A 24,698-nucleotide genomic window follows, 5' to 3' on the forward strand; every position below is an offset into this window, starting at 1 on the left:
TCGAAGAACGTAACTTTGTATCTTACAAGACAGATAAGTTGTCATGTGTTGAATGTGGGAGCATGTATTTTGGCATTGAAAAAAATAAGCTCAATTGGCATCATTGCTGGGTGCCTAACGAGATATTACATGACTTCTTTTCATGCAATACTTCGCGAAGCACCAGCAGTGATGTCAATTGAATTTATTGTTTTTCAATGCCAAAAGACATACCCCTGTTAAACAGCTATTAACTTTTTTGCCTAATAAGATACGAAGTTAGCGTCTTGGACAAAGTTGTTCAGCAGAAAATTTCCATTATAAATTGACACAAAAACCATTAGCAGGCTTAGTTCCACAGAAGAAACAAAAATGATGTTGGTTTTTTAGTACAGAATATTTAATTTTCTCATACAAACCTAAAAGTAAATTTGAGTTTTTACTGTTTTAGGTCATGTAAACGTTACTAAAAAATTCTGCAAAAAATGATGGACGAGTTTTGAACCCAAGAGAAGCTTTTAAGACCCCAGGGTTTGAGAAATTCGAAAATGACCCCAAATTGACTCAGTCTAATATCTCATGGCTTAAGTCCCAGGGTTCAAAACTTCAGTTCTTAGATTTCAAATCTCAGGTTTTTATCTCAGGTCGTTATCTCATGATCAGTACGGTATTTTGTTTTTCCGACCAGTTATTATACCGAACTTTCACTGTGTGTTCGGATATATTATTAATATGTCTTTATTTGTACCAATTGATCATTACATTTATATTACATTATTACATTAAATTAGGTGTTCAGTTCAATAATGAACTGTCCAAAGCCCTATAGTATGGCCCTATAGTCTGCGATGGAAGACTGCATCGATTTGCCTCTGAAGTTGGAAATGATTTTGTTGGCCATCTCTTCCATCGATTCAATGCCCGCAATCCGATGAAGATCTTCGGTGCTGTGCCAAGGTGGAAGCCGCAAAATCAATTTCAGAACCTTTTTCTGAATCCTCTAGATGGCTTTCTTCCTCGTCGCGCAGCAGCTAGACCAAATCGGAACTGCATACATTATCGCTGGGTGTTCGGATAAAATTACCAATTGTTCGGTAAAAATGTTATTAACCCATTCGAGATGGAGTCCTTTTCGCGGCATTTGAATTCGTAGTTTTCAACTGTTATATAACTTTTATATCGTTCGACTTTCAACAAAACCAATACGTTTCACCAAAGCTTCACGAATTCCATTTGCATTAAAAAAAATTGTTTGTGCAGTACTAAACTCACAATGAATTATTGTTCTGGCAACCGCACAAAAATTTCATTGCACACACGGTGTTCAAGCGGTTTAGAGAGAGTTAAGCAAATCGGGTAAAATTACCGAGTAAATATTCACCGATTTTTCAGTAAATCATCACCGAACTCCCGTTTTAAAAACGCCGAATTTTGAACCAAGGTTGCCCAAAAAAAAAAAAAAAAAATTTGTTTTAACGAAAAAAAAATACAGTTTTTCTGTGATTTTACCCAAAAAATCTGTGACGGTTTTCTGTGATACTTTATCCATTAATTTTATCCAAAAAAATGTCAAATTGAGTCTTTTTTACATTTTACTTGAGAAAAAATAATTTAGATAACCAATTTTATGATGGTAATAATTAAAAATTTATATTGACATGGAAAATTTAATATTTAAAACTGCCCTCCAAGCAATATGGAGCCATGTGGAAAAAGAGCAAGCGAGAAAAACGCGATTGAAATTTTAATCTGTTTTTCGAATTTTCGTTAATTTTATGGCTCTTCCGCACCTTTCATTCATGTATGTTGTTTTTTTTTTAAGTTGGTCAATTTACATTGGAATCTATACTTACTTTTTGATTTTCTTCCTTAAAGCAGAAGATAATCGTCAAAAACGCTTCGTGTGACACTTTCGCGTAGAATATGAGCGTGTGCAAGGCGTGTATATATAGGAGGAAACTGTCACACGAGCTCTTTTTTCTTCTTTGTTATTGTGCGGGAACGGGAAGGATTTTAAAGTGTTCCGGAAAAAAGTTATAATTGAGCGTTCAAAACTATAGATAAGATGAGTGCATTATTGATGCTGAAGGTTTACGGTTTGGAGTCAAGTTTAGAGATTTGATTTGAAATTCGTTTATTTGGAAGGGTGCCGTGCCCAAGTTTAGAGAACAGTGACAGTTATGAAGATTTCCTCGGATTATATGACACCGAAATCAGAATTGGATCAGAGCGGTTCTTATGTTTTTCTAAGTTTAAAGATGATCCGAATGAATCCGATTCAAGTTTTTTTTTAACTTTTTTTTAGAACCATGAAAGAAATAATCAAGGAAGATTCTACGTGGATCCGCAATATTGCGCATCGATAAATTGTTTTCCTGCGGATGCCGGAAGCATTGTCATAACCATATTAGCCGGGATGATCGAGCTCATTTGAATAACACATTTTGAAGCTTCAATAACGTAGGCCAAAAAATACCTAAGTATCCGAAAATATGCTCATTATGCGGAATCAAAAATAAGACAAAATTATGAATCTGAACCGGAAGTGGAGAAAAAGCTGTCACTGAAGTGACCCCCTCTCCCTTGTGACCTTCCCCTGTGACCTTCATTCATAGAAAATACATTTAACGTTCAACATTACAGTACAATGTGCCACTCAAGCGATTTTTGAGGAATTCTGTTACAGTCGAGTGGTTTTTGAAGAGTTTTTCTCAGTGGGACATTCTTGCGTAGAAACATCAACATAGAGACAACCATCTAGATAAAAAATTTCGTAGATGTTCAGAACAAAGTATACTTTTTTTGTGTTTGTATTCGAAAGATAACACCATAATAAGCAGTTTCCAACAAAAAAGTGTAAATGGCCCAAAAGTCACATTGGACATTCTTGCGGAGAACGGCAGAAAAATCGTACAAAATTTTAAAATTCTATGAAATTTGTGAATGTTTCTAAAATTCTCTGTTCTGTGACACAGATTCTGTGTTGAAAATTCGCTCAAAATTCTGTAAAATTATATATAAAGGGAAGAATGACATCAAAATGTTAAATTCCCAGAAAGAAAAAAGTAAAATTATAGATTCTTCTGTGATTACAGCAATCTTGTTTTGAACCTTTTTACAGTTTTTCCGTTACATCTTACAGTGTTTCGATAATAACTACCGAGCTCTAGTTGTTTTCACGGATTGTTCAGTAAAATTTTTCGTCGCATATACGAAAACCACTTTGCATAATTTCAGTCACCCGGTCATTTAAAAATAGCCCAAGTTTATAACTTGTTTCTCACGTCTCATGTCCCAGATTTCATCTTCCAAATCTCAGATTTCAGGTTTCGTGTCTGAAGTCTGGGGTTCCAACACGTTTCAAGTTTCATGTTTCATGTTTTTTTCCCTAACTATTTATTGGCTTTACCTCTCTCTGGTTCGTGATCAGTTTGGACAGGATAACATTTTGCCTTCTATTCCGAATCGCAGTTCATTGAACGGAAAATTAATCCTTTAAACTGAATTTTGGTATAAATGACAGCAAAATTAGTAGTTTATATCACCAGTTCACGTTGTGTGATACTATTGTGAAACGGATCCAAATTGTAACTACACAGCAATCTGGCAGATGAAGGCACTGGGATGTCGAAATTTATAGGGATGGTTTGAAAAGAAATCTGTAAGACATGGAGTGTCTGTTATTCACTGTTAGTACATTTAAAATTGTATTACGTTGAATCAACACCTGTTCACATCTTGCAAGCGAAACGTAGTTCGTAAGGGATCTTTCAGATTAAAAATAACAAAACAAAACGACTTTAGAATAATATTTGAACATTTTGAAAAGCTGTCGTATAAAATAGCAAACACTGGCAGTGTCAACGAATTGCAAGGTAAATAAGTATATAAATGAGCCGCTCCAGTAAGAGCGTTAATTATGCCTATCCACTGGCCGAATTACTAGTGCAGCACGATTTAGTTTTTCTATATCGCTACTAGAACAACCGGAAAAATAAAAATATCTATAAGCGATTACGGACGATCACATTGCTCGTTTTTATGGTATTGTACCTTTGTAGCTGATGGTACGTCGTCTGCCTACAATGAATGAATGAATAATGATCGTGCTCGGCATGTCCAGGCGCGAGCGCATAGACATATAGGTATATGAATATTTATTTATACATTTCTTTGCCACGGTACTTTGCCTTCATGCTACTTTGCCACAAGTACTAACGGTTGTCCATCATTGTGGCGGAAAAAATATAATCCCATTGCACGCGCCGCCGTAACACAAATTATCACCACCCATCAGAGCTCAGCTCAGAGCCACTTTTGGACTGGTTATAGCTGGACATTCAATTACTATTTCCCACATATCGCCACGCCGATCGTCGGTATCGGTGAATCAGCTCAGCTTATAGTCGGTCGTCGGGTGATGTGGTGGGTATCTCACGTATTTTGCCAGCTATTTATGCAACTTCCTTCCCATCCACGAATTCGTTCCGAACGAACGACTTGTGCTGTCACCCATAGCAGCACTATTGCTTTGGAATCGTCGTTCGTCGCAATTATTTAATGTGGCAACGTAGTGGGCACACTTACCTGATAGGTCGGGCATCGTGGCCACCTGTATCTCGTGATATTGCGAACCTCGGCGAGCCACCGTAGAAAAGCTGGTCCTCCGGCGGGTTCCCTTGGTGTCCTGCTGAGACGGCCGTACCCGTCGGGTCGTTGCTTCAAAAGGAAAGAAAGGAATTGATTAGAACTTATCAAACCCTAGATTAAAAATCAAGCCATCTCACCATTTCTAGTCTGCTTCGAGGGTAACAGGGTCGCTATCTTGGACGGATCCCGCTGCATACCTTCCAAATCGGCCGGGTAGCTCTCCTGATAGAACTCCCCACCGGCTTCCTCCCAGCCCTGGGTTTTGCTGGCCCGTGATCGTCGATCCTTACCACCGGACATGGCGAAAGACTCTGTTTTGTGCTTAGGTCGATGGTTCGTTCAATTGCCCGCAGCGAGCTCCTGACTGATAACAGATGCTTCCTTCACTGCTGGCACTTCTACTGTCCCGGCCAGAGCGACACAAACGACTACGCCAGTGCGACACCTGTAATGAATCGGATCGGAAATACACCGTTTACAAAAACAGCCGTTAATGGAGAGCACTTGCTAGGGTACTAGGTACTAGAGATGATATCGCTTTGATATGGATTGATGATTGGAGTGTGTCGAATTGCAACTTCCCTCGATTTTCAAAAAAAACTTGTAGCCTAAAAAGTTTTCTTTTTAGTACAAACGAACGAAAAGCGTTTGCAGGTTTTTCAAATAAGATTTAGGTACCCGGGTTTTGATGTGAAATTTTGTATGGAAAAACAAGAAAATTTGTTCGAAGGATGTCACTTTTTTAGTTTTTCTCGAATATTTTGTTCTTGCGCAATGCAAATGGAATTCCAATGTATGGAGCTTACTGGAAAATTCTCTGGCTACAACTTTTCCCAAGACAGCATAGCGGTAGGAGTAGCGAGAAAATAGTTATAATGCCTCAAACAGAGCATACTTTTTTCATGAAATAAATAAATAAAACATGTCATTGGATACCTATTCAAGGTTTCGAGCGGCTGGTTAAGATGGTGCCTCAGACAAAGTTTACCCGTTGAAAAAGGGCATGAATTTGATCGAGCTCAACAAACTGCACGATTATAAATGCAAAAAATTAATTCAAAATGTGATTTGGACAAATAAAAAGCAAATAAAAAGCAATATTTTAGATTTTCCATCTGGTGAACCTAAATTTCTGGTAATGAAGGTCATTCCATCAGAACATTTTAATGCTCTAAAATCAATTTATAATTTTATGAAATGAATTTGCGGCTTTATCGGTGAGGGTTAAAGAGTTGAAATGAAAGACGGATAGCAGATCAGAAGAAAATTCTAAGGTGGTGAAAAGAGCGAAGAGCATTTGAAATAGAAGCTTGACCACATACTAAATTCTTTGTCCCACACCAATTAACTGTATTGAAGAAGTAGTACCCAATAGAGAAGGCACTACGTTTTTCGATACAGTTAATTATGGATGGTTCGACCGCCATGTGAGTGTGCACATGTGCCGAACGGACAAAAAATTTAGCATGTGGTTGCTCTGTTAAGTCTTCTATTGTGCGATATCGTTCCATCGATGGCTAGGTAGATTTCTTATTTTCGTTTTGTGCGGATGTTCCAACTGGATTGAGTTGTCGCATACGGTCAACGGTCAGAAATCTTGGCCTAACTATTTTCGATTATCGGAACGATGTTTTTTGTAATTGATTTTTATAGCCGAATTATTTTTTTTTTATTATTTAAGAGGAGAAATCACCGTGAATTTGTTTTATGAAATGAATTTGCGGCTTTATCGGTGAGGGTTAAAGAGTTGAAATGAAAGACGGATAGAAGATCAGAAGAAAATTCTAAGGTGGTGAAAAGAGCATCAATTTATAACAATTCTTGTTAAAAAAGTATTTCTGAAAATTGGACGGGAAATCTGTCAGTGTTGCTAGTTTCTTTTCATGAAAACAAAAAAAAGAATGCTCTGTTTGGGGCGTTATAACTATTTTCTCGCTACTCTAACTGCATTGTCATCTTCAGTAGAGTTGTAGCCAGAGATTTTTTCTGAATGCGCTATATATAATTGAATTCGATTTGCATTGCGTGGGCTTGTTCAGTTGGCAAGTCAGTTGCCTGCTGACTCGATGTTCGCGAGTTCTGTCTAGCTAAAGAATGAACATCGAACACAGTTTTGCCGGAATTTTTTTAACTGTCCGCCAACTGCTACGGTGATATAAAGTCGCGAATGCCATAAAGATTGTAAAACGTCTTTTATCGAAAGCAAAAAAATGCATTGCGTGAGAATAAAATATTCAATATAAACTAAAAAAGTGACATTCTCCGAGAGAATTTTCTCGTTTATCCATATAAAATTTGAAATCGAAACCCGGGAACCTAAATATCATTTTAAAAATCTACAAAAATTCTGTCGTTCGTTTGAACTAAGAAGGGAAACTTTTTATTTTACAGGGTTTTTGAAATTCGAGAAAAGTTCAAATTCGACACACCCTATTGATGATGATATCGGGCTATTATAGAATGATCTGATATAGGGAAAATGTACAAATTATTTTTCCTTTTTGTCTTGCACCGGAAAATTGATGGCGATGGCTTTAGATTCGTAATCGTTAAACTGCCTCGTATTATTAATGGTTAAACATCGACTAAATACAGTTAATGAACAATACGAGCTTACAAACATTTCATTACAATTTAAACATGAGCATGAGAAGTTAAACTTTGGATGAATAAATGGTACCCAAGCAAACGAAGAACACTCAGAGCCTTTATTAAGGATTCCAACAAGTCTGAAAAATTCAAAAAATGTTTAGGTTATTGTAAACCATTTTGACTAATTCTCCTTCATAAATTGCTAAACCATATCCTAAAGGTGGAAATTTATATTTCATTTTTCTATTTAGTAGTCCGTCGTTTTTTCTTCTTTTACTAACATAGCCAAACATGTAAGCATCCTGGAAAATTAAAGAATGTCCTTCATTTTTCTTTTCAACGTTATCTCTTCTACGACCAGGCCAACCATGTTGTAAATACTGCAAAAGATACCTGAGCAAGGGGAGGAATAAAGCGTGGAGTTCCCTATCAGACGCTTCATATGCTTTATGTACAATAACTTTAAATAAAAATCATACAATGCAAATGTCTAAAACCGTCAAAAAAGTTTGGATCTCACTAAATACGTTATAGTCGGTAGGACTAAAGAGCCTGTAATAAAAACAAAAGAGACGCAATCTGATCCTTTTAAGAATAAATCATCTAGCAACCCCGCTTTCATTTGAGCGCAGCACTGCTTGGCTTCAAACTTCATATGACTTCAATTTTTGTTGCGTTTACTTTTTTTCGGAAGTGGTTTTTGGTCTAGTCTGCTGTTTTACCAAGCTGTTTTTTGGTATTGTCATCAATTAAAAAAAGTGCAATCATGGAGTGTTTGGCAAAAAAATTGTTCTAACAAAACCTGCCCCGGATTTAAAAATATATTTTTCTTCCGGTTCCCGACTGAGCCAAAAAAAAACGGGAGAAATTGCTCGCATTCTGCCATCTTTCGGGGTATTCTGTACTGGAATCCGCAACTTTCATTGGTAAACTTTCCATTTCGACTCCGCTGGTCCGGGGTCCGGGAACATCTTGTGCAGTCAATGAAAACTCAAAATTAAAAAAAAAAAATATCCTACATTTATCATTAAATAAAATCATAACTTACCAATTAAGTACCAAGAAATAAGTCCTTGAGAATCTAGCTTGTAATTGAAATAGAGCATCCAAAAACTGTGTTTTGATTACCCTTTGTTTACAGATATGAATGATAATACTTTCGCTACCGCCGCTTTCGCAATTCCAAATTTTCCAGTTTGACAAGTCTTTTGCTCGATTGGAATCAGGGATGCCAGGCGTTGAGGATAAAAAATCTTGGCAATTTCGAAAAAAAGTCTGTGTGTGGCTGTGCATAATGAAAATTACAAATTTGGTATTAAACAAGAAATTAAATTTGACGAATCGTGTGAGCGGGGGGGGGGGGGGGGGGGGGGTTGTGTTGTGCTATTTGTTCGGGTTATTTTCGAGTTGATTACAATATAACAAACACTGTTTCCTAGCACGTACCATGCCGATCTTATTTAAAAAAAAAAGTTAAATTAATGATTGGTAAAATTCCAAAGAATACAACGTTCCAGTCTAATCTGCCACTTACGAATCAAATCCGATACATGAATATTGATTTTGTCACTCAATTTTGAAAGTCTGTAAAATCTGGGCTCTCTCAGCAAAAATCTGGACAAAATCTGTGTCTGACCAATATCTGGACGAAGGGTCAAAAGTCTTGGTTTTACAGACAAATCTGGGCACCTGGCAACCCAGATTGGAATGACACTGACAGGAAATCGAAAATTCCAATCGTGACATTTCGTCTCTTTTGTTTATAGAGGCTCGTTAGGTAGGACAAACTCGCTGAGAGATCTAAGTAGTCTGTGATAAGAAACTGACGTGTTTTTTTCGAGCTCTTCATTTCAAGCTAGTGAATAAAAAAATCCAAAAATCATTTAAAATCAAGTGTTAACCATAAGTTCGGGATGGAAGACCCCAGTTGTAGACATTACACACCAAAAATAGAACGAACGATCAGGGAGAAAAATGGTCGCTCCGGATTTTAGGAAACGCAGTGCAACCATTATGCCATTGGCCAGAAGGAGCCGCAAGTGGACAGTAAAGGATAACAAGCAAAAGTTCAAGCAGTGAAAAGTACCCAAGCTAAATATTTATTTTTATTAGGTTTTCAAAATTTACTCTTAACTGTGAATTTTCCTTGTTTTTGTGTTTTGTTTTTTTCCCTATATTTTCTTTAAGGTTTAAGTTTCCCACAGCTTTTTAAACGTTTCAAAAAGAAAGTTTTGAAAAATTTCGCCCTCTATACTTTTGTTTCAACAAATTCTGCATTTGTAGCTTGGATCGATAAGTTCTCGGAAGTAAAATAAGGTTCCGTATTCGTCAATTTAACCACAAAGTAATTAAATTTAACATATTTCACCATATGCTAGATTAAACTTAACGTATTTTTTTATGTTTGATGAAGTAATATTATTTTTCAATTTTAAAATACAATATAAAGAACTCATAGAAAATTTGATTTTTCATCGTTTTTTTTGGCATTTTGAAGTGCAACTTTTAATACCGTTTTTTTTTGTAGCCCTCCAACAGCAGGTATCGCCTGTAGTTATTTAGTTCCTTTTTTTCAAATATTATTTTTAAATATCCTTTTTTTTTATTTAGAAAAATGATTTTTTTTTCGTTTGAGAATTTATACCGTTTTTCAATGGATGTTGTTTTCATGTCCTGCTGACTGGAAGGCAAGAAGGAAATCATTCCAGATTTTCTCATTTTTAAAAGAAAGGTGTTTGAAAGAATAGTACAAAAAATAGAAATTTTTCGAAAATTTATACGTTAATATACGTTATTATATTTGCGTCGTGGAGGGGAAAGGATTCAAATGTGTTGCAGGATTGTTAGCGAACCGGGAAGAACTTAGAGAGTTTTAATGTCTCGTCGGGGAACCAATAAAGGACCTAGAATTTTTAAGTATCATCGGAAAAAAATCATGTTTGGAAGGTTTCAACGGAATTTCAGAAGTTGGTGAATGTAGTTTACGACAGTCTCATTTAGTATCATAAATATGTGCCAATCTTGAGCTCAAATGACAAGGTCTTTCGTTATACGGGCATATTCATTTCATTTCAGTAACTTAAAAAAAAAAATCATCATCTAAAATAATCTTTTCTTAGATTCTTATACACAGAGGCTTATTAACCCGTTTAAGGAAAAATAAATTATACCGGTGATTATTAGGTGAATTACAAATATGTTTTCTAAGGCCTCACGAAACTGTTTAAAATGCATAGATGCATAGATGCATCGGAATATTTTTTAGACTATGATTTTTTTTTTCATCATTGATTCAAGTTGTATTGAATGGATAAGACCGAATCGTTTGAGACGAATTATTTTTCGTCGTTTTGTTAAAAGTTCATAGCAAGCTCTTGCTTTTTCTTCTCAGTAATAGCGAAATCAATATGAGGCAAAGAGTAGAATCGAATTGATGAGTTTCCAAAAACAACCTTTATCAGTTATCAAAACAGAAATTTCATTTATTTTTTTTTAACTTTAAAACAAGGTATTAATTTAAAAAGCATAAGACATCAAAAATTTAATTATATTTATACTTTGAAGTATGACCTATCTCTTCATTTTGAAGGGTCGTTTTTGGAATTACACCAATATAACAGGAATAATAGCTAGAAAAATAAGTTAGCTTCAAGAAGATTTTTAAAATATGCTTTATTCATCATAACTGCATTATGGTAAAATGTTTGCCTTTTCGTCGCTGCCTCATAGATAGAAGTAGGAGTTTCCTTAGGAAATATCTAGGAGCATAGGAGGTGTAGGAAAACTTGATCGCACCATTTGCCAAAATGGATCCTGATCTTAAACCTTCCTCAACTAACAAAACCCTTTCCTTGGATATTTAAATATAGCTTCGCAGGCGTATAGACGGTTTCTATAGTTGGAGATATTGATTTACCTTTGTTTCTAAATTTTTCAAAATTTATCTTTGGAATATAAATATATCAACAATCCTTCCTGCATCCCTCATTGACTACTAGGACGTGGCCGGCGCCGTTATTGATCATTTTCAAAGGGAGAGCATGAGTTTTGTGCATTGCGAATGTCCTTGCACAAAATTGATGGCCTCGATCAATCACGGAGTAGCAACCATTGGCGAAGTAGAACTTGTTCTGCCTAGCCACGCCAGCGATCATGGAATTGGAAATGCGTAAGTCGAGCAAAGCCTAAAAAAATTTGCTATTTGAAGTCTTTAAAAGTGTTGTTGTATAAACATATTTGGACAGCATTTCCAGTTCAATGATTTAAGGTGGATATGAGTAGTCAACCAAGCTAAACTAAGCTAAGCTATAGTCGGCAGGACAAATTCGCTAGTTCGGAACCATACATCTAAAGGTGGCAGGATTCAGGCCGATGCTGTTTTGACATGGGATTCCACTGAAACCGAAGTTTCACACTTCAAAATTTTGAACACCTTTGCGGTTATTTTCAACTGGATTTGATACTGGTTCTTCCTTATTCAAACCTATTTCTTCCTTAGCTAGAACCACTTTTTCACGGAGCGAAAATGTTTGACGTCCGCGGGATTCAACGCCTACTTAAACTCTTCTTATTAATTTAGTATTCCGTCTCACGACAAAACTTAACTTCTTCCAAATAACTCGGTCCATAGCAATCGTACTTTTATTGCTCGGGCAAATGTGGGATCGCCTGGAAGAAATACTTCAGTTAATAAAAATTCTACATATCTATGTCGTCTTCCAATGAGAAACAAATAGTAAATTCTAAGAACAGTTTTGGATACTACAGTTAAACAGTAAGAAAAACTTCTGATTTGTTAAAAAAGTTGTATAGACATGAAAGACAGGATTGATAGAAGAATAGCAGTAGCTTCAGGTGAAAATTAATGTGTTGATTTTATTGAGCTTACTAGACGCAAACTCCACAGAGTCACCTAGTTAAGAAAAAGGTGTCTGATTAGGGGTGCCAGGTGGTTTTGACAAAAATCAGGACATCGTGATGAAAAAAAATCAGGATTTCTCAGGACACCACTAGATTGATGGAAATAACATGCAGCTCTGCTTAGATTGCATAAATAAAGGTAAAATACAGGTACTGAAGACGCCTCAAATTATGCAACTGAAGCGAGCAGAACGTAGATTGGCCTGACATTTATATTTAAAAAAACACCACTTGAATATTATCTGACCAAAGATTATCATCGGTTGAACTATTTTATTACAGATAGGTTTGATGTTCTCATAATTTAACCGTAAATTCAGTTAAAATTTAGATATTTTTTGAAAATCAGGACATTTTACAGAGCATTTTCTCCAAAATTCAGGACAATTCAAGCGTTTTAGAAGAATCAGGACGGTCTCTCGAAATTCAGAACAAATCCTGAAAAATCAGGACACCTGGCACCTCAGTCTGATTCCAACTTCCTTCCAATTTTTCAAGGTACCTACTTAAAAATGTTTGAGTTTTGCTCGTTAATTAGAAATTTCACACAACTTGTCAAAACACTTGAGATAAGATAACGTTGGCACATAAGCTGTTTTTCAATAGAAGATGAAAATTGACATTTCTACAAACATAAGTCCATATAACTGAAGTGTATTGTCAATGTAGTTGAAATCCGAAGTTTTTGCGTTGGTGATTGGCAACCTTGCCAACAACTGACGATGAAAAATGTCATACCAATTTAGCAAGCAACTCGCCAATGGGCAACCCTTTCCGAAACAAGGAAATTCTTTTAAAGATATCTGGTGGACATAAATGTCGTCGGCGCTGATGTTGATGAAAACTCCGGTTTGGGGATTCAGCGACAATAAGTTAGGGAACGCCGCCGATAACGACACACGAGCAAACAAATATCATCATTTGTACTTAAGTTGTGCAGTTCTTTGAAACGATAACAGCTTGAAATAGTTTTTTTTTTTTTTTTTTTTTTTTTTTTTTTTTTTTAATATGTCTTTATTAGTCTTTTAATCATTACATTTAAGTTACATTATTAAAGTTAAATTAAAGTGTTCAGATCAATTATGATCAGTTCAAATCTTTGATACAGTTAATTTTAAACATTGTTTATTTGATTTAAATTTGCTTTAGCAATAAATAATTTGATTTAAAGGAGAATATCCTGTTAAGCAAAAAAAAAAAAGATGTATAAACTTAATCCTAAATCCTATAATCTAACTTAATTGTAAAGAGAACGAATCTCTGCGATGGAAGACTGCATCGATTTGCCTCTGAAGTTGGAGATGATTTTGTTGGCCATCTCTTCGATCGATTCTATGCCTGCAATCCGATGAAGATCTTCGGTGCTGTGCCAAGGTGGAAGCCGCAAAATCATTTTCAGAACCTTGTTCTGAATCCTCTGGATGGCTTTCTTCCTCGTCGCGCAGCAGCTAGACCAAATCGGAACTGCATACATTATCGCTGGTCGAAAGACCTGTTTGTAGATTAACATCTTGTTTCGCAGACACAACCTGGATTTCCTGTTGATGAGAGAATAAAGAGATTTAGTGTATTTATTGCATTTAGATTGAATATCTTCAATGTGATTTTTAAAAGTAAGATTCCGATCAAGTGTGAGTCCCAAGTACTTCACGTGATCAGACCATTCTAATGAAACCCCATTAAAAGTTATGGAATGATTTTCATTAGGTTTTAAAAAATTTGCTCTTGGCTTATGGGGAAATAAAATAAGTTGAGTTTTGGAAGCGTTAGGAGAAATTTTCCACATTTTCAAGTAATTCAAAAAGGAATTTAAATTTTGTTGCAATCTACTGCGTACCACCCGTAAATTTCGACCTTTGGCTGAAAGCAAAGTATCATCAGCAAATAATCTTCTACCTTTTCCTTCTGGTACATCAGGAAGATCAGAAGTAAAAATATTGTATAAAATTGGCCCAAGTATACTGCCCTGAGGAACCCCAGCTCTAATGGGAGTCCTTTCAGAGCATAAATTTTGATAGCTTACTTGTAAGGTTCGGCTAGTCAAATAATTTTGAATAATTTTGGTGAGATATACAGGAAAATCAAATCGAGCTAATTTAGCTACTAAACCTTTGTGCCAAACACTGTCAAAAGCTTTTTCAATATCAAGAAGAGCAACACCAGTTGAATAACCTTCAGATTTGCTAGCGTTAATCATATTAGTTACACTCAAAAGTTGATGTGTAGTAGAATGTCCATGACGGAAACCAAATTGTTCATCAGGGAAAATAGAATTCTGATTAATGTGAATCATCATTCTATTCAAAATAACTCTCTCAAATAGTTTACTTAAAGAAGGAAGCAAACTAATTGGTCGATAACTTGAAGGCTCTGAAGCACTTTTTCCAGGTTTTAAAATTGGAGTTACTTTGGCATTTTTCCATTTATTGGGAAAATAAGCCAAGTGAAAACATTTGTTGAAGATTTTAACTAAAAAATTTAAAGTGCTTTCAGGCAACTTTTTAATAAGAATATAGAAAATCCCATCTTCCCCCGGAGCTTTCATATTTTTAAATTTTTTGAAAATCAATTTAAGTTCATCAATATTTGTCTCACGAGAACTTTCAAACACAGTTTGCTTTGAAAGAATATCATCAAATTCTAGGGAAATTTGAGCGTCAATAGGACTAACAACGTTTAAATTAAAATCATGAGCAGACTCAAATTGTTGGGCTAATTTTTGAGCTTTTTCTGAATTAGTTAAAAGAAGTTTATCCCCATCTTTCAAAGTAGGAATTGGCTTCTGGGGCTTTTTCAGAATTTTAGTTAATTTCCAAAATGGCTTTGAGTAGGGTTTTATGTCCTCTACTGCTTTAGCAAACCTTTCATTACGAATGAAATTTAAACGACGTTTGATCTCTTTTTGAAGGTCGCAATAAATAAATTTTAAATAAGGATCCCTAGTACGTTGATATTGGCGTCGACGAATGTTTTTCAGTCGTATCAAAAACTGAAGATCATCATCAATTAAAGGTTGATTAAACTTATGTTTAACTTTAGGTATTGAAGCGGCTTTAGCATTGACTATTGAAGTTGTCAAATTTTCTATAGCCAAATCAATATCTTCTATTGAATTCAGTGGAACGTTTACATCTAAATTACGTTCAATAAAATTCATATATCGCTCCCAGTTAGCCTTTTGAAAATTAAAAGTTGATTTTAAAGGGTTTTCAATGGGACTTTGGGATAAAGAGAAAGTTACTGGAAGGTGGTCTGAATCGAGGTCCGCATGAGTAACTAATTGACTACAATGCTCGCCTAAATCCGTTAGAACCAAATCAATTGTGGAGGGATTTCTAATTGAAGAAAAACAAGTATGCCCATTAGGATATTCAACAGTATAATAACCTGCAGAGCAATCATTAAACAAAATATTCCCATTAGAATTTGATGAAATATTATTCCAAGATCGGTGTTTTGCATTAAAGTCACCAATAATAAAAAATTTAGATTTATTTCTGGTGAGTTTTTGTAAATCTCCCTTCAAAAAATTTTTCTGTTCACCGCTACATTGAAAAGGCAAGTATGCGGCAACAATTATAATTTTCCCCATAGAAGTTTCTAATTCAATTCCAATTGTTTCTAAGACTTTTGTATTGAAAGAAGGAAGTAGTCTAAATTTGAGACGACTATTGATGACAATAGCTACACCCCCACCTTGTCGATCAAGTCGATCATTCCGTAAAATTTTAAAGAAAGCATTGCTTTTCAAGTTATTGTCTGGCTTTAAAAAAGTTTCAGTGATGGCAGCAATATGTATGTTTTGAGTTTTCAAAAATAAAAAGAGTTCATCTTGGTTAGCCAGCAAAGATCTAGCGTTCCAATTCATAATATTTAAACATCTATTTGGATCCATGAGGGAATCGTAAAGTCATAATAATTTTGTTAGCATAATTAAAAGAAGTTTGAAAAGCTTCAAACATTGAATTTGCTTTCAACATAAGTTGCATCATTTCCATTAAATTTTGATGCAAAAATTTTAATTTTTCCTCAGTAATCTCACCCAAATCAACAAAATTGTTAGGATCAGAAAATGAAAGAGAAGAACAAGTATTTGAATTTCGGGGATTTTCCCAAGCCTTCGCATGAACGTTGAGACTTGGTTTTTTCCCATTTTTATTAGTTAAACCTGAAGAGGGAATCCCATTTTCAACCACCTCTGAGAACGATAAACAACGAGTCTGGGGCGCAGATTCAGCACAGGTAACATTAAAATCACTTCGGGTATTACCCAGCCGTGATTCCAATGTAGGCCGAGGCTGACCGCGAACAGGCAGGTTGTTTGCCGGCCCGACGTGTGAAGACGAAAAAGAGGAAGGAGGAGAAGAAACTTTTCTGGAAACTTTGGGATTTTTCCTAGAAGCAATAATTTTTGCCCTGATGGGACAGTCTAGCGAATTCGAGGAATGATTACCTGCGCAATTCGCACACTTAAAAAATTCTGTTTTTGGCTTATCACCACCAAAAAGGCATTTAGATTTTTCATGATCGAATGAGCCGCAAAACATGCATCTGGCATTCATTCTACAATTTTTAGTGCCGTGACAAAAAGCTTGACAACGACGACATTGCGTAATATTTTGTAAAAAATTGGTAGTAGATTTACGAAAAGGTTCAAATTTTACTCGACAATGAAACATAAGACGAGCCTTTTCCAGAATTTTTAAATTATTAACCTGATCCTTTTTAAAATGGATCAAATAAAGTTCAGGAGCAAAACCAACACTACTGGTATTATTCGTGTTGGTTCTTTTCCTCATTTGAATTACTTGAATTGGAGAAAAACCTAACAAAGAATTTAATTCAGTTGTGATCTCATCCGGTGTCTGATCGCCGGTGAGACCCCGAAGTACAACTTTAAAAGGACGATCACTTCTAGTGTCGTACGTAAAAAATTGGTGTTTTTTATTATTCAAATAAGTTAAAATTTTTTGAAAATCATTAAAAGATTCCGCCAATATACGAGCAGTTCCCCTTCGACCGATCTGAAAAGAAATTTTCACATCCTTGACAGAAGTGACGATTTCTTTTCGAAAGGCATTGAAGTCAGGAATTGTGACCGTAATTGGTGGAACCTTTTCGTTTTTAAGAGTATAAGAAGAAGAAGGTTTCTTAGTACTCTTATCAGAATTAAATATGAATATTTCCTCATCACCGATGTTATGAAGGACATCGAATGAATTGGAAATTTCAACTTTTTTGGGCGATGGACCTGAATTAGGTTCGGCAATCCGTTTTCTTCCGGCCCTTGACCCGGCCGATGACTTCCCCATGCTGGAAAGAAAAGAGAAAATATGAATAAAAGAAAATGAAAATAATTTTAGCACTGAAAAGTGCTGATTGAAATACAGGTAAGGAAAAAATAAATAATGTAAAATGTTCCTGCAGGTACACAGCAACGATACGATGCTCCGGCGTACGTGTTGACGGCTCAACGGTACAGATGGAAGTTGCTTGAAATAGTTAAAGCGTGTAACTTGAATGTAACGCGTTGTCGGGTCATGTCAGTGTTTTCATGCTCCGGCTAGTATCATGAAGTCGGAACCATAATATAAGGCTTGATAAGGAGAACTATGCAATTGATTCTATGATTGAAATTTTCCAGTCGGCTTGTTCCTAGACAAGCCTGTCGTTTTTTTTTTTTTTAATTTAGGAAGAGTTATAATTACACCCTTCAAAAGATGCTTTCTATTCAATTATGAGAAGTTAATTCCTTGAGGAACAATTATTAATATTTTACCTCTAAATGCAAGAGCTAAAAACTTTATCGCACCCTTAAAAAAATCTGTTCATTGCAGCGAATGCTCCACACATCCCCTAATGTTTTGGTTCATGTACACTAGGCAATTGTAATACTTATCGAACGTAAGTATCCGTTAAACTCTCACGCAGTAATAACAACAGAAATAATAATCTGCAGCCAGCAGCTGAAGATTCTATTTTCGGAGCGCCACCGACGACGACGACAACGACGTCGCCGATCTACACGTTCTGCAAGTGATTTTTTTTTTGTCGATGTTATTATATTCTGTCATATTGTGCAGAGACCGGACCGGTTCTACCAACACGTGAAAAGCGATTCCGTATTTTTTCTTTCTCGCAACTATACGTACATTTGTTTGTCATGTGGGGATTCTGACCATCTCCGAGAATGACTGTTCTGTTTTGCACTTTGATCATTAGGTATTAGTCATCCCCCGGCCTAGGGGAGTACTTTTTTGCAAAATTTCTCAACCGGACACTTTATTTGGAGACTGTCAGCTGCACACAATTTTTTTTAAATAAACGATGCGCTGGAGAGCATACGAATGAAAGTATTTTTAAAGTTGTTTCACATTTCTAAGAGCAAATCACGTGGTAACAACTATTAAAACGCATATTTCCTGCTCCTCTTTTCAAAGTCTGTACAGTTGCGTAAGAATGCCGATTCAGCACGGTGCCCTTTAAAAATGTTGACAAATTTCTGGCTTGTCTGTTTTGTTCAGGTTGAATTTCAAAAGACAAAAACAAAAAACTGCAGCGCAAACAGAAAAATAGCAACTGTCATTTTTGCCATTTTTGTCACCTTTGTCATTTTTGTCACCTTTGTCGTTCATATCATTTTCGTGATTTAAGTGATTCTTCTGATTATTATAGTTTTGTCTTTTTTTAACACAGTATAAAAAGTATTGCGACATTACATCAAGAACATGCACATAACCTGAGTCGCCAAACATTTCTAATGCGTCAAAGTCTCTATAATAATAAAAAAAAATCTAATGCGACATTAATTTCATGTTAATTCCTTTAAGTCAGGCATGTCAAACTCGTTTAGGTGTGCGGGCCGCATTAAAAATTTTCTACGACGTAGAGGGCCGCAGCCAAAATCAGCTAGAAAACATAACATATTAGTTTCGCGAAGATTAGATACAATACAATGGAATATAGTTAAAAGTAAACTTGGAATGAAATTTTGCGTTAAATTTTTATTAAAGCTTTTAATGTTTAACATTCTTATATTATAATGCATTATATCTATTGTACTTATGATTGACACCTTTTCTGAGATACTAGTTCATTAATATCAAGTTGAAGTTTATTTGGCACTGACACTGTTATTATTGATGATAAATTTGTATCAGTTAATCTCGAACAATGAGGAGTTTTTGTAGCTTTCATTATGGAAAAAAAATGCTCACATAGATAGGTACTTGCAAACATAGCAAGAATTCCGGCAACAAATTTCTTGTGTAAGCATCATAAGTTTTTTTGTCGCTAGAGTAGTGTCCTTTGACATTGTACTCTTTTGGTACACTTATGCTGAAATTACATATCAAGCAGATTATTTTGTTTAATATCAATAACTCACTCCCATTTTGCCTGAAATATTCTTTTTTCGTCCTGAATTTTTCTCCTGCTAGTAGATGGTGCTGTAGTAACTAATTCTTTGTCTGTATTAATTTCTATTTTTCTGAGAAAAAAAAAAGCTCTGACATATTGGCTTATATATGAAGCTCTTGGAGCCAAAGGGGTGTAATTGCAAAAATGATCATTTTTGAGATAATCACTCTAAGCAATTAGTTGTATTAAAATCTTTATTCAGTGCTTATTTTAGATTTTTATAATTTTATCTTCATAATTTTTGGAACGGAAAAACACTACAACTTCCCAAAAAGTATATGGAAAATCGCACATCAAAGAAACTTTGAAGCGTGCTATCTCGAAAGTAGCTTTTGTGCACTAATACCCCTTTGGCTTTGAGGCCCTCATATGATGTGATTGCAATTGTTTACAAAAAAACTTAACTTTATTTATTGACGGTCAAGTTTCAAATTTAAAATCGATCCCTGAATCCGGAAAGATGTCAAAAAAATATCTGCGAAGAGCAGTTTATTGGTCAGATTATAGAAAATGATAATTTTATGAACAGTAGCTGAAGATATTTTTTAAAAAACAGTACAGTACAGTTTTACAGTATTTCAAAAACTGCAATAATCAAAATTTTCGATTTTTTTTATTTCAGTGAGCGGTATAGTATTAAAAATGACTCTCAATTTACGAACTAAAAATATTGTTAACTAGTGTTATTAAAAATGCATGCTGTTTATACTCACGTATTCGGATAGGTTTGAGACAATAAGAAGACTCCAGCGGTGGGATATGTTTTTGTTCAATTCTGGTGCAACCAACAAACTTACCGCGAAATTAACTAAACGTTAGAAAAGAATCCAAACTCGAACTCTAATGCAAACAATGTTACATTAAAAAGTAAATACTGTCTCTGAAACAAAATACCTATCAAACAAGAAAAGTCCAACCGACTATAAACAATAATAAGTTGGCAATATACAGGGTTGCTAGCGATTTTTCGTTTTGAAATTCCAAAGTTTTTCCCGGTTTTTCCCAGGTTTTTTCCCGGTTATAAATGATGGTCTTCTCGATATTTATTATACTCGTCTTACATCACGTACAAACGGACGGTCGGAATGAAGTGAAATTTGGTATCCGAGGGTTTTTCGGGCCAGAGATGGTTTGTATTTTAGTTTTGAGAATGTCACATTTTATGGAAGGGGGGCTCCCATACAAAACCAACCAGAAATGGGACACAACTCGAACAACTTGAAGACGATTTTCGAGTCTTTTCGTATCAATTGACAGGTTTTCGTGATTTTTTAACCTTCCAAAGCCGTTCGCTAAATATCCGTTTCGGGGAAATATGAGTTGTAATTTGATTTCGTTCTCCTGGCTGTAAATGTTAACCGATTTTGATGATATTATATTCATTGTGTAGGTAATTTATTCTAACTACTCAACATTTCAAAATAAAGTCGATATGTTTTACCAGGTTTTCAGAAACTGGTCCAGAAAGTTAAAAGTCCGATAAATCAATTTTATTTTTAAAATACTCATAACTTCTGATAGCTTTTCTGTATTTAATTATTTCATTGATGTTTGAAATTGTCAAGAATCCATCTATCCGACAATGTATAGATATGTTGGGGTCCAATGAAAGTTTTTACCGCTATGACAGATCTTCCGGTAGAAAAAAGTCTTACTTTAAAAAAACGACATCCAGTTTTGGCTTTGCTTAGCTGTATTTCATTTCTCAATGAACCGATTTTAAAAACTCAAATTTTAGTTTTTTGGTGTTAATTTGATAATTATTTTCATAGAACATACTTGGTCTGTCAAAACTACCAGTTCATCAGTATATTGGAATGATGATAAAGATGTTTGAAATGTGCGCTTCGGGTCATATTGACCCGAACGGCTTTGGAGGGTTAAACAAATCTAACGAACGAGGCATCTATTCGTTGTTTTGCTCCGTAATTTCATCAATTTTGCAAAAATAAGTCCGATTGATTGATCTTGAAACTATGATGTAGTACTTACAGTAGACTGCCCAAATAACCCGACTTTTGAAAAAGTTATACGCTGCAGGCTAAAATTGGTCCTGGGCCTAGTACAAGATCTCATGCCAAAATTTGGGCCAGATCGGACCACGGGAAGGGGTCGCTCAACGAGCCTGAAGTTTGTATGGGATTTTGAGACATTTTGTTCGAGAGGAACATGAAAAACCAGTTTTTCGTCAATAACTTTTGTCTCCCTCGGCCGATTTCTTTCAAAAACGGGTTTTCTTAAAGCCTAAGTTATGACAAATATTTCATCTGAAGGTTGCATTTCAATTAAAATTAAGATAAAAAAGTTATTAAGCTTCAAAAATTGGTTAACTTTTTTAAGGGTGATATTCATCACTTTTTTAATGAGGCGAATAAAGTCCGACCAGAACACTCAATGTGAAACGCATGCCGTTTCGTCAAATAATGACCGATTTTAACCATTGTTGTTGCGCTCGATTGCACTTTTTAATGTTTTTCTGATATTTGAATTTGGATGATATTCACTTGATAGTTCGGAAAGAAGTAAGGGCGGAAAAATGCTTGACAATTGCATAACCACAGGGGCTTAGGAACATGACTGGACGATTTGTGATGCCAATTAAAAGATAAATTTGAATTAAAAGATGTTTAGAGTGTTTTTTATTACAAAAAATAATGAGATTGATACGTAAAGTTATTCAAAATCTTTTTTTAATTCATAGAGTAATTAACAAAGTTCAAATTATACACAACATCGTATAGCAATGCTTCTTTTCGAAGCATGCACGGTAACAGAGTTTCAAATAAATTTCTTTGAAACGTAATGCGTACATTAAAAAAAAAAGAAATTTCAAACTTAAACACAATTCACTCTAAACCGAATAAAATACTTTGTTGAAATCAATTAACAATATTAACCTTCATTCTGTATCAAAAGAAAGCTACAGCTAATATAATAAAAAAGTGAGAAAAATATAAAAGGACCATTTTTCGAAAAATTATCATGTCATTGGCATCATAAAGCGTTGGTCCATGTGCTTTTCGATCTAATAAAAATGTTGGCGGTTGGTTCTGAGAATAACAACAATTCTGAATAGATTTTTTGAGAAAAAAAAGATTCTGAGTTAGGTAGAAAAGATGAAACATAAACCCCGCCCAAAGGCGGATATATATATACAATAGACTGCCCCAAATTTGTGTGGGAAATTTAAAACCTGTGCAATATCATGCGCTTTAGGTTAAAATTGATTCTAGTCCTAGTACAAGATCTCATGCCAAATTTGGGACAGATCGAATTACGGTGGGGTCGCTCAACGAGACTGAAGTTTGTATGGCATTTTGAGACATTTTGCTCGGACATATTGACGCCTCATTAACAGTAATGAATACCACCGTAGAAAGTTAGCCAATTTTTGAAGCCTCACAACTTTTTTTCTAAACTCTTATCGAAATGCAGTCTTCGGATGAAATATTTTTCATAATATAGGCTTTTAAAAACATTGTTTTTGGAAGAAATCGACCGACGGGAACCAAAGTTATTGATGAAACACTGTTTTTTTTTGACATCACAAATCGTCCAGTCATGTTCCTAAGCCCCTGTGGTTATGCAATTTATTTAAATTGTCAAGCATTTTTCCGCCCTTACTTCTTTCCGAACTATCAAGTGAATATCATCCAAATTCTGGTTTTTCATGTTCCTCTCGAACAAAATGTCTCAAAATCCCATACAAACTTCAGGCTCGTTGAGCGACCCCTTCCCGTGGTCCGATCTGGTCCAAATTTGGCATGAGATCTTGTACTAGGCCCAGGACCAATTTTAGCCTGCAGCGTATAACATTTTGCAGGTTTTAAATTTCCCATACAAATTTGGGGCAGTCTAACTTACAGCACAGCCAATATAATTTTCAAGATTTTTATAAAGTTCTAGAAAAAAAGGTATAATTTGTATAGAAATCTGTTAAAAAGACATCGAAACATACTATAAAATCATTATTTTCCAAATGCAGTTACATTTGTTGGTACAAATTCGAAGACATGTTTTTGAAAAAAATGTTTAACTGAAATGAACAATGAATAACTTTAGTAATAGTCATTTGAACTAACAGTTCGTGAAAATATAGAAATCTCGCCTGATCTTTCATTACGTCGTTTGAAACATCTTAAGAATTCACAGAAAACTGCTGAAAAAGTTATCAAAACAACTTTAAATTTTGTATTTTACATATAGGATATGTTGTCCAGGCTACAAATATTCTAAATGGAAGAAGTTGCAACTGCTCATTTTTTTTTCATACGACGTAATGAAAGCTCATGCAAGAAATCGTCTATAAGACAGGGCTGAGCTTTAATTGTTTGAGTGTAGGATATTATTTTTGATCAGAATTAAGACCTTAGATTTCGGACACTTTAAGCAACAGCTTAACGTAGAATGAATTCAAAATTTAACACTTGCAATGTAATGCTTCGTTCCTCAGGCCAATTCAAAAGAAATACAGAACAACAATAACATTGAAAAACCAATATCTTTTTCTGGTGAAAAAGAAGTATGACTCTGCTGAAAAACGTCTCACGCTGCCAAATTATTTGCCTTATGCATAAATATTTTCATGAAATATGTATATCGAACACTGAATAATTTGACGTCGAAACTAAAACTAGTACAGCCGAATCTGGATGTGCGAGAAACCTCTATAGTGAGAGAAAACATCAAGTCTCAAGCTTTGCAAAACACAAAACCTCTTTAAATAAGAATGTATAACCTCTATAAGCTAGAGTCGTTTTCCTGACTAGACCAGGGAAATTAGAGAAAATAACACTTTTGTACCATATTGAAACTTACTCAGAAACCTTCGAACTGATGCATCAACTGGTGTCAGGTGCATTTCTAACAAATACACATTGAATAGTTGCATTTCTAGATCACTTTAAAGCATTTGTATGTTGCTGACCCATTATAAAATAGAACCTGGTTAAGTTAGAATCCTCTTTAAGCGAGAAAAAAAGTTCAGTCCTTTGGACTTTAACTTATCCAGGATCGACTGTAGTTAGTTTTGTTTTTAGTTTTGTCTGTAATTGTTTCATTGTTAAATTTATAACATTTGAGTTATGCTTGTAAGTGTAGCAAACTTGCGGAGAGCGAAAAAAAATGAGATAACTCAT

General features: G+C 35.0%; 1 protein-coding gene across 1 annotated transcript in view; it reads right to left on the reverse strand.

Moving 5' to 3' along the window:
• Positions 1 to 24,698, reverse strand: part of LOC129744352 (transmembrane channel-like protein 7) — a 63,594-nt gene that overhangs the window by 10,890 nt on the left and 28,006 nt on the right. Inside the window, exons 2-3 of the mRNA XM_055736835.1 lie at positions 4,767 to 5,074; positions 4,567 to 4,698 (exon numbers count right to left, since the gene is read on the reverse strand). Of these exons, the coding sequence (XP_055592810.1) occupies positions 4,567 to 4,698; positions 4,767 to 4,929 (295 nt within the window). The 5' untranslated portion in view covers positions 4,930 to 5,074. The remainder of the gene's footprint in view (positions 1 to 4,566; positions 4,699 to 4,766; positions 5,075 to 24,698) is intronic.

This window comes from Uranotaenia lowii, chromosome 2 (assembly GCF_029784155.1).
Source record: "Uranotaenia lowii strain MFRU-FL chromosome 2, ASM2978415v1, whole genome shotgun sequence".
NCBI classification, from domain to species: domain Eukaryota; kingdom Metazoa; phylum Arthropoda; class Insecta; order Diptera; family Culicidae; genus Uranotaenia; species Uranotaenia lowii.